Source organism: Propithecus coquereli, unplaced genomic scaffold (assembly GCF_000956105.1).
Source record: "Propithecus coquereli isolate 6110/MARCELLA unplaced genomic scaffold, Pcoq_1.0 Scaffold171, whole genome shotgun sequence".
Taxonomy (NCBI): Eukaryota; Metazoa; Chordata; class Mammalia; order Primates; family Indriidae; genus Propithecus; species Propithecus coquereli.
In genome coordinates this window covers 7,479,518-7,495,765 of record NW_012141747.1, presented here as the reverse complement: position 1 = coordinate 7,495,765, position 16,248 = coordinate 7,479,518, and the positions used below count along the sequence as shown (strand labels likewise).

The 16,248-nt window shown below is 46.4% G+C and overlaps 1 protein-coding gene across 2 annotated transcripts in view; it reads right to left on the bottom strand.

Moving 5' to 3' along the window:
- Nucleotides 1–1,157: 1,157 nt before the first annotated feature.
- Nucleotides 1,158–16,248, bottom strand: part of BCL2L11 (BCL2-like 11 (apoptosis facilitator)) — a 40,585-nt gene continuing 25,494 nt past the window's right edge. For both annotated transcript variants that reach the window (XM_012641902.1, XM_012641903.1), the window contains one exon: nucleotides 1,158–2,897. In XM_012641902.1, the coding sequence (XP_012497356.1) occupies nucleotides 2,799–2,897 (99 nt within the window). In that variant the 3' untranslated portion in view covers nucleotides 1,158–2,798. The remainder of the gene's footprint in view (nucleotides 2,898–16,248) is intronic.

The following is a 16,248-nucleotide window of genomic DNA, read 5'->3' as shown; positions in this document are numbered from 1 at the left end:
CAAGAAAGGTAAAGAAAACACAATTGCACACAGACATCTGGCTCAGTTGATAAGTAAAATATGACATACTAATCTAATAAATAGTCAAAATATATACAATATTAAGAAGGGGAAACAGTAGAAAATTGTATTCCACTGTGTACTTTATTTTTTTTAACTCAGAAGGAATTTTAAACTAATTTCTCCACAACCCCCCCCCCTCAAATTCTTCATCAACTCATTTCTGGGAAGGAAATCTGAAGAATCACTCACGAAGTTATTTTGTGTGTGTTTATTGCATTTCGTGTTGAGTCACAGGACACTTTTTACAAACCTCACATGGGGAGAGGTTGTCAAGGCACAAAACCCGCATTAAGTTTTCAAAAAAGGGATCTAGTTATTTTTTCTACAAAAAAATTAAAAAATAATAAAAAATAAAAAGGTATACCCATGGTAGGTAGGCATCCTTTCAGTAAGGGAGGCATCTTGATAAACAGATACATACAGTACAGAGACATCCAGTCAGCTAAGTTCTCGTGCCAACATCCTGTTCTTTAATACTTCTTCAATTCATAGAATCTCTTATTTCCTCATGAGCTGCTTCCACAGCCATCCTGGAGGCTGGGAGGGCTGCCAGGCCAGAGGTAAACAATCCCCGTGGCGCGCACAGCCCTTGGGCACCGGGTAGGCCGAGCCTCCTGCGCCTGCCCCGGGCTGCACCTTGGGCTCCTGGGAGCCGCAAACTGAGGGAACAGAGTAAAGTGCTCCAGTCAGAGAGACTGGCACATGAGCACGGGGATTCTGGGGGGAGGGCCCAGAACCAAACTCGTCTTTGGTGTGTGTGTCCAGCAGGCCCACAGCTGCCACTGTCCCACCACTTTACAGCCGAGGACTTGGTGTGACCCTACAAGCGGGTTCAAGACACGTCAGGGAACAAGCTGAGCTCCAAAACACAGCTTTACAAATATTCAAAAGCCCAAGGAGATTTTGGGGGAAAAGAAAATTTTTTAAAAAGAATATTTGGAATCAAATCATCTCTACCTAAAAGAAAAAGTATATATGCAGTGTATATATATATATATATATATTTAAAAAATTATGAAGATACAAATGAATAGATTTTTCCACTTAATGATGTGAATACACTGGTTCTCTACGGGACAAAAGTAAATATGACTGCTGTTGGCACTGCTGACTCATTTGAAAAGTCATGAATTTCTTTAAGAAAGTTGCTTAATGATTGGAGTTTTCAAAAATCTTAAGAGTTACAGGGTTCACAGAATCCTCTCCCCTTCCTTTTGCAGCTCCCTAATCTGTCTCTTTCCTGGGTCTCCCCTGGTGTCTGCCTACATTTGAAATGACTGCCTGGGCTTTCCGCCCACTGCACTCCTACGGGCAGGTACAATCCTAAGGGCAGGTACGAAGAAGAGCGCCCCCTTGCAGAGGCGGGGGCATGAGTGGCCTGACAAAGCCCAACTATCCCAACAGAAATGGAACAAGAGACTTCTGCCCAGTGAAATTCTTCTATTGCTGGTGGAAGAGGGATTAAGCCTGTATTTCAAAGTGGACTGTGAGGAATGGGGACCAAATGCCAAGCATCACAGGCCAGGTGGACTCCGGGTAGGACTAAAAGCCAGGAGGCCTGGGAAGTGGCCATCTGAAGTCCCGCCGATGGCCTGTGCCAATCCCCACGAGGGCACGAGCTCCGACTCCTGCAGCAAGACTGTGCTGCACGTGGGCATGGTGACCGTCTGTACCCCGCTGCTGACAATATATCCTGTGACCACAGGAAAGGCTGCAGCCAGAAAAGCCAACAGCGCAGAGGAGCATGATCCTTGTCTGCTGTTACGACTGCTGTTACCTCTTCAGAATACTTGCAAATGGCGCCCCCACCAAAACTGAATGAAAACCACCACCTGGTGCTTCTACTAATAATATACTGATGGAGCTGTGTGTGATACAGGCAGATATTAACCCTTGTTCTGACCCCATTACATTTTATCATGAAAATGCACTGGACCAAATCCATGCATCCGAGTCCAGACTAGAGGAGCATCACAAAAAGTAGATCAGGAAAGAAACGAAAAATAGCCTGAAATTTTGCCACAGATGCAACTGAATTTAAGGAGGTACATAAATATTTACAAAAAGGGAGTGGCGTACTAATGCAGGCTGACAACAGACCTTTTGCCCCTTTAATCAATTTCATTTCACAAGAATTCTTTTGGTATCAATAATTGAAAAAAAGGTGAAAGAGGCAATGGCAGGGAAGGGAGAGGGCATATCACACTTCTCCCTGCCTAAAACTTCTGTAATCTCTAAAAATAAACTAAGGCAGCTTTATAAATTAGCTGGCTCAGTTTCCACTGCAGGGTTTACATAATCCTCTGAGATTAGGCAATAGGTTCTTAAATTTTTAGTACAAAAATCGTTCATGAGTTGGTTAAAAAGTTTCCATTTCCTTTTTGAAAAACCTGTTCTTATTAAAGAAGGTGGGGGAAAAAACACACTGCATGTAAACACCATTCTTGCATAAAATCCTGCTCCAAAGAACCATGGTTTGTACATTTAAAAAAGAATCCTCCCTCATTTACATTCACAACTTCCATTAGAAAATTCTGCTGTGTCGAGGAACAGAAGGGTCAAGTTCACATCCAGCTCGATGTCTTCTGACCACGTGGCCCGCCCCTCCGCACGCCTCCTTCTCTGGGAAAGAATCGCTGGCTGCACAGGAGTGGCACCAAGAGACTGCGGTGCTGGGGCTTGTCGGTTTGAACAAGTGAAATGTCTGCACAGATCTCGGCTCTGCAAAGAACCTGTCAATGCCTCCTCCACACCAGGCGGACAATGTAACGTAACAGTCGCAAGATAAGCATTTGAGGGTGGTCTTCGTCGGCTTGGTAATTATTCAAAAATACCTGAAACAACAGAAAGAAGGCTTCTTAGTTTCTCCCTGATTTTTTCGGGTGGGGAGGAGAGGGGAGGGTACCCATATTTAAGTGAACACCCAATCCCATCTTAATCGCTATGGAAAGCACTCCTTAAAGAGCAGTGTGTTGTCGAACCGCAATTCCTCCCTGAGACTGTTACGGGAACTTGTTTCCATCTCCCCTGCAAAGGGAAGATGTCACCATAGAAAGGGCAGGCATACCAAATGATTTTTTTCTTAAAAATAGAAAGAAAAAAAAAAAAGCAACCAAATGAAGGTTCGGGAAACTCAAAGAGGATCCCTGAATCCCAGTGCTCAGCATGGCAGACTTCGTACAGTGCTGGAGAACAGCCGCCCTCAGTCACCGGAGCTGGGATGCCAGGGAAAGAGGCGGGGGTGGGCACAGAGGGGCAGAAGGAAGGAAAGGATGCACTTGGTAGATGTGTAGGAACCATCTTACCACCCAAGTCAGCTGGCATTCAAATAGGCTTCAGACTCTCCCCAAGGGTGAATTTCTGGTAGCTGTAATTTATTTGAGCAACCAGTGATTTGGGGTAATTTGCCCTAAGAAGCTAAATAAAGTGGTGCAGCAATGCACCACTGCGCCTCTGGCTGCTCAGCTGCGATAAACACTGGGCCCCAGCGGGGTGCCCACGGTCACAGACACAGGGTGAAGTCCACCCCCACCCTCCCATACTCCAGTGTTGTGGGGAGAAAAGAGCAATTAAGTACAAAAAAAGCCTCTCTGCCAGTGACCACCATATGTGGATTACAAGCTGAGAAACTGTTCAAAAGGAAATCGCCAGATTACTCAAAGCTTTCAGAGTCCTCAGGTCTTCCAGAGCACCCACCTTTGGGTTCTAATCCATTTGGTGGGTAAGTGCAAGGTGTAAATTCAGCATAGCCAAAGAAGGCAGCAGAACACATCTGCCCTAGCACTATGAGCTACAACCTGTTTCACTGTTCCAGTCTGAAGTCTGCCCCGGTCATTTCCTTAATGACTAACCCACACCTAAGACCAGCTGCGTGACTGTCTACAGCTCTCCACGAAGTCCTTTCTCGTTCTGGTGCGGGAGGCTTCCAATACACCATTGTGGGAACCAAGGACCATGAATCAGGCTGAGACAACTATCCCCTTGCAGACCCCAAACAGCTCCCACAGACACCAGCTGCAACTGGAGCTCCCTTCTCCCCACTGTTTACACAAGCTCTCAAGCGCTTGTTTGACAGAATGGGATTGTGATAAGGCCAGGGCATTTCCCCTTTTCCTTCCATAACAAGATTGGAGGAAATCAGCTTTATGTAAGCGATTCCTGTAGAGGCACTCTGTAACCACAGTCTGTGATTTTTATCTGTTTTACACACAAGATTGCTTTGTTTTGATTTAACTTTCAAAATTACTTTGCTTCTTCTCTGTGAGAATAATTTAGGGGAAGGTTAATTTTAGTGTAGACTAATATATTAATAGATTGAAAGAGGCTTATTCAAAATAAAACCACGACTTACTAAAATGAAGAAAGTATGTGCTATGATGGGCGAAGTCATCAATCCAAGGTGGGAAGTCTCGTGACAACCTAGTGTCATCACCGTCCTCAGCATGGCCAGAGGAGGGGGCTGACTGAGTGTGTACAGTCACAGTGACACCCACAAGGGGACTACTGGGTCATGGGAAGGACAGACCCCAATTGCTTACACTTGGCAAGTTTCATGTTCTAGTACAGGCAGCTTCTGCGGGCAGAACTGTCCCACCCACCCTGAGGGCAGCCGGTGGTGGTGACCAAGGGTGAGGAGAAGTCATCTCATAGGAGAAATCTTACCAAGCTTCTAGAGGTCTGCTTTCTTCTCAGCTGTAAGGGATTCGGAGGTAGTATTCAACAACATGCTAGGAGGGTGGAGGGGGGGGGTGGGGGGACAGAGGAAATTTTGGTAAAAAGAATGCTCAATCCCTAACTAAGGAGAAGATGCTACAGCTGTCTGTGGGGGCGCTGGGACGCCTGCCCTCTCAGACAGTGGGCATGACAACACGGCACACGCTGTTAAGCTGACGAGCAATTGCTGTTGGACAGCGTTCAACGGGGGAAGCCATTACCACTGACTCAAAGAGCTGTGCCAGCCCAGAAAGCCCTTGACAGCTGGCACAGCCGGCTGGGGCTGCTGCTGGCGCAGTGCGTATGGCCCGTGCTGCGGAAGACAGCTGGGGGACAGGCAGCTCCTACTCCTGGCAGACTCGCTGCCCTCTAATTCCTGCAGCCATAAAAATTAGCGTGGCTTACAGTCTGGGCCTGACAACACTAAACTGGGGCAGGTGGCCCAGAGCCGCACAGAGTGAGGACGCAGAACCCGACACTTAGCACATGCGGATCACCGACGGTGCAGCCAGCTCGAGTGGGAGGTCTCCCTGCATCTGGACAGAGGAGGAACTGCTGCTGCAATTCAGCTTCTAAATCAGGGCCTTTGGTTTTGGGAGGGTGTAAAGGGGTTAGGATACAGTTCAAAGCAATTAGAGAAAGCCCCCTAAGACAAAGTGTATTGGTGAGAGGTCAAAATCAGCATATACCTGGTAGGTTCTGGCCAGAGCAGCACATCCAAGACAGAATTTGAAAGTCAGGCCTAAAAATGACAATTGCCACATCGTGGGGCAGTCATCAGTTGCATGCAAGTGTGACAGTAAGGCTGAGCCCAGCACTGTGATTTGCAGTGCTAGTGGTCCCTGACATCTGAACTGGGGCTAGGACAGTCGATGCACCACAGGAGCAGGAGCAGCAGCGGCGGCGGCAGCGACCGGCCCTCCCCACACCTGCTGTGTCTGCAGGGCCAGCCCCGCCTCGTGTCCCTAGTCTGCCTTGGCTCCAGTGGTTCTTAATCAGATGGAAGAGGCATCTGTGTATCAAAGGTGCATTTAAGTCTTGCTACTCCACAAGGGGACTAAAAAAAGACAGACTATCTTTCCTGATTAAAACATTAAAAACAACTAAAATAAGTATAATCAGGAAAGAAGTTTCATCTCCCTTCTGAAACTTCTCCTCTGTGATTGGCTGAACTGTGTCCCCCAAACTCATGTGCTGCAGCCCTGAGCCCAGTACCTCACTGTGGCTGCACTTGGAGATGGGGTCTTCGATAAGGAGATTAAGTGAAAAGGAAGTTACTGGGGTGGGCCCTAATCCAAGGTGTCCTTATAAGAAGAGACGACTGGGACTCAGACACGCCCGGAGGGGAGGCCACGTGAAGACATGGGGAGAAGGCAGCATCCACAGATCAAGGAGTGAGGCCTCGGGAGACCGAATCCTGCCCGTGCCCGGATCGCAGCCCCCCAGCCCCACAGCTGTGAGCAGCCCAGTTGCTGCCATGTGAGCCCCAGTCTACGATGCGGTGCAGGGCAGCCCTCGCAGACTCACCCCTCTTTCATTCATGCCTACCTGTCCTTCTTGGTCCGTCACCCTTTCAGTGAAACTAACACTTCGTAGATCAGACTTGGGCAACTAACAACGTTTTAGTCTAAATTGCAAAAATACTTTAAAAAGATATATTGCAATGACTCATTTGAGTGAAGGAGATGATTTTAAAAAACCAAATTTGCTACTGAGTACAACTCATGTGATCGTTACACGAATACAGTTGTCCCCTCTCTCACGCACACACAGCTCACAAGTGCGGGAAGAGGAGGGCCCCGTCCTGCTGGGTCCCGTCACCTCCATGGCCTCCGTAAGGGCTGCATTTGGGCTGGGCCATCTGGGGTAAACGACCGCTATGGTCACCCCACATGTCCACAGGTAACCCCTCCAGGACAGTCCCTGCCCCTCTCTGGGCAGGGGCTGCGGCAGCCTTGCCCTGATGCCAGCTTGTGCAACGGCAGGGCCGGACTCCACAGCCTGATTGTGTACCTAACCAGGTCTGACGGGTGATAGCTGTGTCGCCAGCACAAGATAGTAAACAAGATAATATGCCAAGGACAATACAGAGGCAAATAAAATGACAGAAAAAGAAGCACCAGCCAGAGAGGTGAGTGGGGGAACCAGGGCAGGAAGGCACCAGCGCTACTAATCCCCACACTGGGCTCTGATGGGAAGAGAGAGTGACTCGGAAGGACGAGAGGAGAAAGGATGCTGCAGGTGGAGAGATGAACCTGAGCAAAGGCAGGAAGGCTTGAGGGCACTGCGTCTGAGAAAGGGCAAACAGCTCCGCAAAGAGGATATTCTAAACAGCGAGTATTTGACTTCTCGTAAACCAGAATGAAAAATGACACCAAGTTACAGGACTGTTCCTGTAGACGAGTCCCCTCGAAGTGGAAAGATGTCGTAGGACTCAGTCTCTAAGCTTCCCTGGTATAGACTTGGGCACTCTAAGGTACCTTTTTATATCTAAAGATATGAAAAATCTGAGATGGTGTCCGGAGCATATGGCAGGGAATTCCTGAATAGTTCCTGATATGCTCATGTGACACCAGATGATGCGGACTCATCTGGGTGGCAGCTGGGGAGGGGCTGTGCCAAGGGAAAGTCCCAGCACGGAGTTGCTGCCAACCCACCAGGGGCTGGAGCAGCCCACGTGGTGAGGAACTCTGAGTGCAGGACAGGAGCATGGAAGCTCTGAACTCCGACCACCGCCACCCTGAGCCATGCCACGTGGGGCTGGGGACAGGGCTGGAGGGTGACTAAGCACAGCCACAAGCCACCACCACAGCCTTAGCGCTGGGACATCTTCAATTTACATTTGGGACCATCAATCGAGTATTGGGGAATTTAATTACATTTTACTGCAAAAATAATCACAGCAAAAACAATGCCTCTTGCTCCGTCCAGGGAAGCAGGTGCTTGGGAAACAAAAGAGGCCCTGACTCCAGGGAACGGATCAGGCTGACCACCTGAATGCAGAACGCAGCTTTGGACTTGGCTTCACCCTCCCGCAGGGAGAGATGAGCCTGGCCTCTAAAAGGCAGCCCAGGACACACCAAGCTGTTGGATTTTCTGTGCCCAAGCTTAAGCACAGAAGAATCATTACCCATAGCCACCACTGAATGAAACGACTTAGCACATGATTTTCAGTCTTCACAACAACCCCAAGAGCCAGCGTAGCTCTCCCCATGCTATTTCACAGACAGTGTAACTAACAGGCCAAGACGCCCAGCAATTGGCTGGAGGTAGCAGTACGAGACGGTGGCAGGGCCAGGATGGTTACTCTGGGGCCCATGCTCCCCGCCAAGAAGGCACACATGCCCATCACCTAACACGATATGCAGGCTCCCAAAAATAGAAAGAGGCAACACGGAAGCTGAATACCTGAGGCAGGACAGAAGTCAAGAAAGATCTCTGGGGCTAGCACCTCTTCCTCCTCCTCATAGGTCACGTGCCTGAGCCCGGGGAGGGCTCACTGCTCCTCGGACCTGAAGGAAGCCTTGTTTTAGGCTAACTGAGGTCACAGACTGAGCTTGGGGAATGAAAATCGAGAACCACCACCTGATTCCAACAACCCAGCTAGGACTTTAGCACAGCGAAGAACACAGTCCAAATCTATGCTCCAAAGGCAGGGCCAAAATCCGCTGGGCCAAACGATAATCAATACAATACACATGGACACTCAGAATTACTTAAGGGGGACTTACAATAAAAAACACACGGCATGTACAATGTAATAAAAAACCATTAAGAGAGATCAGAAGTGACATCAAGAAAGACAATTATCCTAAGAACTTGGGGTGAGATTTGCTGCGACAGAGCCACACTGTCAGGTAAGAGTTTCCTGGCAGGCAAAGTAATAAGGGAAATGTGACATCACCTTCATTATCATATCAAAGTGAGCTCAATTCCAAATTCTAAGAAACAAATCAAAAAGCAAGGTATACCTATAGAACTCTGAGACTCAGAGGAATTTAACTTGTTCAAAAACTTGCTTCTTACAGAATTTCAAGACTGAATGCTTAAGATGTCCTGAACGTAAAAAAAAAATAGATTTATCTCTAAGTGGTAATATGTTATATAGGAGATTGAATTCTGTACTGTGAGACCAGAGAGGACTCTGACAGAGGAATCTCTGCTCCAGGTATGGGCAACTGAGGATGCAATATTATCTGGATGGTGTCTGCTCCCCCAGGACAGTGGGACAGAGGGTTTGGGAGGGATATCCAGGAGCTGAGAACACCCAGCGGCCATCACAGTATCTTCCGGGACAGTGCTGGGCGTTGGCATAATCAAAGGTGGTTGGGGTCGGGGGCAGAAGTCACCCCGTGATTCTGAAGGAAGACCACCGTCTACGATGTGGATCTCTTTAGGAAGACCCGGCCTCTCTCTACTTTCAGACCAAGAACCACAGTCAAACGGCAGCTCAGCTCATACTGCAGTGCTGGTGCGATATCCACTACTGTTTTCAGGTGTCAGACCAATGCTGCTGCAACACTGCCCAGAGATCAAATTCACTTTCTATTTATCACCAAAGCAACGGGGGCATTTGCATAACTTGTGCCCAATGCGCTCTGATGTCACAACAGCTGGGGACAGGGCGCCAGGGGAGCTCCTCTCCCAGATGCGTGGAGTGCCTCCACCCCCAAACCAGGAAAGCGCTCTTCCCCAACACCGCGAAGCCAACAGAGCTGCAGCTAACCTGCTACGGTGACAATGCGGTCCTCAAATATCACATAAAAACTACATTTGCATTTTATCCTATTTTCAATGCATCATTTCAAAGAAACTATTACAGTTAAGGCTTCTGTCGGGACAAATGATCTCTTCCCAGGTTGCTTCCAGTTGGGGCTGCTGCGCATTGTGGTCTTCAGGTGGTAGGGCACACACCGCTACTTGGTGGGTCTCTCGCTTGTCGGACCCCAGACTCCAGCGCTGGAGCTGGCTAAGATAAAAAACTCCTGACCACCCCTTCTGAAGTCTGCCACTGCCAACCACAGAGACGACAGACCGTTCTTACATCCCTTGTGTGAGGCACCATGAAATATTAGCTTCAGAACAGGAACACACTGTTCCGAAATGCTCCAGCCTCAGAAAAATGCTAAGTGAGACGTAACGTACTTTAACCACAACTAAAACCTCTCTGCTTTGGTTCAGCTGGTAGAAGTCTAGCGAGGGATGATGCGAGAGGCTTATTATTTTTGTAAGCCTGCAGAAGGGCCAAGCCTTACTTTGTATGCATCTCATTTCCTCTTCCAGAGGTTAAAAAAAAACAAAAACCAGTTAGACTCCTAAGTCCCCTCCAGGCAGCTGCATCTCCTCGTGGCTGCGTGTTAATAGCCTACGTCCCACAACTGCAAGGCAGCCCTGTAGGGGTAGGCACCTGCCCGACAGACGGAGCACTCACACGTGGAGTGAATAAACACAAGGCCTCCAGTCCAACACCCACCCAGCCATTGAAACACACCCCCGTGTACGCCCAGACAGACTCAGCACATATCCGTAGGGCTGAATTCGCAACTTGTTTAAAAAGCAGTTCTGAGTATTTAAAAGACAGACTGGTGAACAGTGTTCCTGGCATCTCCCTTTCCAAACTGTGAAGACCAGTTGAGAAACATTTCAATTCTAGTTCAAAGTAAGAGGAAACAGAATTATACTGGCAACAAATGACAACAATTTCTAGCTCTGTCTCTAAATGTTCTCTTTAATCTTCACCACAGCCCTAAGGGACAGACCAAAGAGTGTGTCCCCCTAAAGGTTAAGGGGTAGATCTGACTCCAATCTCCTCTAACTTCTTTGACACATATTTTCCTATGAGATCACACTGTCCTCAACCAGTCACAGAAAGTGCTCCTTTGGAAAATCAGCAATCCACAGTCAAGAGGATCTGAACCACATGTTCTCCCAAAAGCCTCATAGGAAGGACCAAACGGGCTCCTCACCTTCCTGTCATTGCCCTTGAGTATGGAAATGACCTGCCATAAGGCAGGCATGAAAGGCTTCTAAAACCAAAACACTGAACTGCCTCCTCCAACTCTAAGGAAAACACTGGCTGAACCTGAAAACTGTGTCACTGATAAATGGCAGGTACCAATTTTTTCGAGCCATTTATGACTGCTTTTGCTATGAAAACTGCCATTCTATAAACTCACGTGAGTAAAGTGTGGGGCAACCCATCATTTCATGAGTTAGGTCTACTTTCAAATTTAATATTTTTCACAGACAATAAACAGAAACAGTTTATTTTATTAAACTCCAACATTCAATTAATGAAGCCCTCCAAAGAATGCTGAGAACACACATTTCTGGGTATGTGTTCCGTTTGTACGATTACCAAGCAAGCTATAATTTAGGCCTCTGCCTTGCATCTTACTTACAGAAGAATGACTATCATTTATAAAAACGAGAATGAGACAGCACTGAGTATTTCACTTCTTACAAAGGACAGTGCATAAAGACTGCAAGTTCACATATAGCACAGGAAAATGTCAATGTATTGGCACTTCAACTAAACTTTTGTTTCCATCAAAACCAGTGTGCAGGCCGTTGTACTTTTTCTTCCCATTCTACCCTGTCTGATTCAGGGCTATACTCTGGTCTACATGCACTTCAATCAATTCATGCCTGCACATGCCCTGCACAGAGTAGGAAGTAGGCAGTGTAAACAAAGACGCATGGCTTCTCATGATCAAACAATGAAGGGGTTTTCACTCATTTCTTGCCCCATCTAGAGACTCTGCTGTGGCTTTATGTGCAGCCATCCACTGCAGTCCACCACTGGGACATGCTCAAGTCACTGATGACCAGACAGTCCACCTGTGCAAGACTGACAGCTAGACAGCCTGACTGCGAAGCATCTAGAAAGCCACAGCAGGTAAACGATCCCGGCTTTGTATCAGGAGCGGTCGGCGGGGTTGTTAGCTGCAGAAGGGATCCAGTTATTTCAAGAGCAAGTGTTTTTATATTCTGAAGGGCCTCACACCTCCTCCAAAGCCTCAGACCACAGCCCTGGCCCATGGCCAAGACTCCCACCCAAGCAGATGCCATCGCTCCAGAACTGTGTTCCATACGTGCAGAGGAACACACCATGACCTACACGTGCTGGCACCGCCTCCCGCAGATGAACCCACATGTGCACTCACCCATGCAGTTCCATGAGTGATGGAAGAAACTGGCAAAGGCCATTCAAGAACAGTAAGAAACCTGGCTGTCTCGTGTTGATGCACCCACCCGTGAGGGAGAGAAGGTGCAGGCTGTGCCGCTCAGCTAAAGGCAGGCTGCTTGCCTTCTTCATAAATTCCAAAATAAAGATTAGCTTTTCAGAGAACTTCTCTTTCCTCCAGCCCTACTAACATCCCTCTGCTACCCAGACTTCACCGACAACCCTCCCGTCCCTGCCTCGGAGTCTCCCAAATGTGCCCCAAACAGCAGCGCTGGATACAGGAGCAGCAATGCTCAGGATGCCGTGTGGGCACGGTTCACTCAGCGACAGATGCCTTTCAAGGGCTTTATCCCACAACACGCTCTACGTGTGCCTGTGCCACTGAGGCACCAGGGGGCTGCCACAGGCCAAATCTGGACAAATCGGCATCATGTGCCTCCGGAGGTGCTGCACTGAGGGGGACACCTCACTTCTGCAGTATTCCTGCCAGAAATGCAAAACCTGAATCTCATCATGCAGAAACATCAGGCAAATCAAATTTAGGTCGTCTATAAATTACATCTGCCCTGACCCTTCAAAAATGTCACTGTCATAAAAGACAAACAATGAGGAACAGTTCCAAATTAATGGAGCCAAAGAGATAAGACACTTAAATTCAATGCATAATCTTTGATTGGATCTTGGGCCAGAAAATTCCTTTTTTAAAATTTTTTTGCTAAGAAGGATATTATTGGGATAGCGGTAAAGTCCTAATGACATCACAGATCAGACAACAGTGCTGTAACACTATTAATTTCCTAATTTTGACAATTACACTCCAGTTATGTAAGATAATATTCTTATTCTTAGAAAACATACACTGAAGTATTTAAGAGTAGGTAAAGGGGCATCCAGGCTGCAGTTTATTCTCAAATAGTTCAGGGAATAATATGTACACGTGTATAAAGAGGGAGAACGTTAAAACAAACATGGCAGTTGTAACGAGGTGGCTCTCTGTACCATTCTTGCAACATTTATGTAAGTCTGAAATTATTACCAAAAAGCCATGTAACTTGTAGTAAAATTCCAGCTGAACCGAGGGGATGGGCAGTTCTGCCCAGCAGGGCCATCAGGGAGAATCACACCAAATCAGAGGAGAAAAGGGGACATGCACCGAGACTTTGCGCTCACCTGTGCCTCTCTCACCTCCTCCTCCAAGGACTCAGCCTCCACAGCTCCGTCTCTTACGCTTCCCCTCTGCCCTTAAGTGGACTGAATACATGACAACTACACGACAACTTCCTCTATTTCTCTAATTGGAAAAACGGGAAAATATCCTGTCAGGCTTCACAAGGCTCATGGTTATAAAGACTAACACTTTAGAAAAGGCACTGTGTCACTTTAAGCAAACAAAGACAGTACATATTTAAAAGGCTAATATCCACCCTAAAGCAGCCCAGCAATGTACGCTAGCTCACTAAAAGGTGCTAATTCCCTCATGAAGAGAGTATATAATTTTAATTCATTATTTTCCAAACTGGGCCCCCATGTCCTCCCCTGATTTCTGCCCTCAATTTTCAACAATGGAACATTAGCATGATTACAGACAATGGGCTGATTTTAATCTGATAATGATCAAGACAGCATCTGTCTATGGCTTTGGGGGTCCCTAGCTCACTAGCTAGAGTTTCATCCAGTGTTTTCAACTGTCTATTTATAAAATCTGAAGTCTATGGGGGCGGTAAACTCACAACTAATGGACAGGGTGAGCATTGTAGAGGGGAAGGGCATGCCTCTAACCCTTGCTTCGGTGAGGCAAAGACATAAAATGTAACCAAAATGTTTGTACCCTCATAATATCCTGAAAAAAAAATCTGAAAGATATATTGGCCTTCGTTTTAGAAAAATGAGGTTAGAACCTAGAATCTGTTCCTACTCCTTCCCCCCAATATATCTCAGCCTACTAAGAAAGCTGAAGTCCCTTAATCATTAGTGACTACATTTTTACCTTGGATTATTTTTTAAGATACACAAAATAAGATACACAATAACAAAATCTTGCAAATAGTGCAATGAAATTAACAAATTTATTTTACTAAAAGTATGGGGAACAGTAAGTCCCATCTCATTTGAAAAAACAGACACCACCATCTTAAACACACACTTAAACATTAAACTGTGAAATAACACTGGGAGAAGAGGAGGGGAGGCAGGCTATGAACTTGCTAGATGCTACTATCTCGTCCTTGGTGGAGAGGCACGATAACAAAGACACCCAACAGCCTATGTTTCACTTGCATGTGACCAACTATTCGTCATGTGACAGCCTTCGTGAGGGGATGGCCAGAGACTTAGATGTGCTCCGATCCTCACACCACTCTTTGCCCATGTCTTGTCACTGGCCACTGTGGAGGTGCATCAACCAGGCCCACCTGGACAGCCCCACAAGAAAGCCTGTGGAGTCATTCATTCACACTTCATGGTTTAAAGAGAAATTTTACAAAATATCCTTAAACACATCCAGCTGTGTGGCCAAAGGCTCTGATATAATCCTTGAGAGTGGAGCATCGCGCTAGCTCATCTCAGCGTCCAGAGCTCCTGGCAGTATGGGCTGACTCCGAGGGCACCAGGGCTCACTGCTTCATCCCTCTTGGGCAGCTCCATTTAAGTCAGATCCAGCCCCCAGCAAAGCCCCTTCCAGACAGGGGAAGAAGTCAGGGCAGCAGGACGGGCAGTTCATTGCCTAGGCTGAGAGAGGTCTCCAAGCTCATCAGAAATGATCTTTCCTGCTGGATTCCGGACACAACCCCAGAATCAGGACTCACATATATTCGTCTATCCTTCTGAAGGACCTACTTCCTCCCACCTCCATCCTGAGTACACGGTGGTCCTGCTTCTCATCAGCTCCCCTAGTCAATCAGGGGAGAGCCAAGTCCAGTCACACACAGGAACACCAAAGTCCCTTGAGATAAACCAAGGGAGAGGAACAAAAACTTTAGTGACAAATTACAAAATCAACCAACCTTCCAAAAAAGTTACCATTTCAGATCTAGGCTGAGAAGGAATTCATGTTCTGTGAACCGGTCCATGTCAGATGGAGGGTACCAGGCATTTTGCCAGAGAAAGACAGTATCATAAGAAATTCCTAAGCCCATTTATCAATGTGATGCTTCCCATTTAACAACAGAATCATTACTATAGCACACTTCTCATCAAACACATATACCCTCCATGGGAAGGTAGAAAGAGGATCTGGTGGGTTTTCAGAAAGTTTTTTGACTCCCTTATAGAGATTCTATAATGAAAAACTGAAAGACTCCCTTATAATGGGACAATGTCTCTATATTTGTCTAAAAGAAGCTTAAAAGCCATTGTATATAGACAGGAAAATAAGGATGATTCAAAGCCATTAACAGGCAATATCATTTACTGAGCAAGTAAGCTAAAAAAGGGACCAACTTTCAAAGTGAGATAGAAACACTGGGGTATCCTAAGCATGACCTCCCTCCAGAAGAAAAAAGATTTAAAAAAATCTTTAAGAAGTACTTATATGAAACAACAATGTTCAGAAAAAAACAGAGCTAGAAGAGAAATGACAAAAACAAGAGTGAATGATATTAACAATTATTAACACTTTCCACAAAATAATACTAAGTGTCTTCCTTTTGAAAAAATCCACTGAAGTATCTTCATATGAGGTGTTTAAAAATCTGTGGACAAGTCAAAATCACATTACATCACACATCTGCTAGTGTACCCTGTAGAGGAGGCAGCCACACGTGCTAATGGTCCTCACTCCTAAAGCCTACACATTTTAAACTATCTCCCGTGTGAAAAATGTACCCAAATGGTCACTTACATTGCTACCGGGCAGAACAAATAAACAAATAAAAAATGGACAAAGATGATATACTGCTAAATTTTTTTAAAAATCAAGAACACACCTCAAAATTTAAGAGGCACTCAACTACCTTTATTTAAAGTTCTTACACACCAAATTTCAGGCTACTAATTAGTGGCTTCCTAATACATTTCAATAAATGAATGCCCAAGGACAACGATGGGCTAAGAGAGGGGCAGCAGCTCCCTGCTCCAACTCAGGTCACCTGGTAGGTCCCAGGAGAGTCCTTTATATTAGTACTAGCATTGCTCCCTTGGAATGAGTAACAAGAGAAATTTTAAAATTTCTTTAACTTTCACCTAAACTGCCTAAAGGGAGTATAGAAACACCCTATATGGATTGAACACTTTATTAATAATATTTAGGAGGGAATATTTCAAAGCCTATTTTAGCACTGATGTTTTAA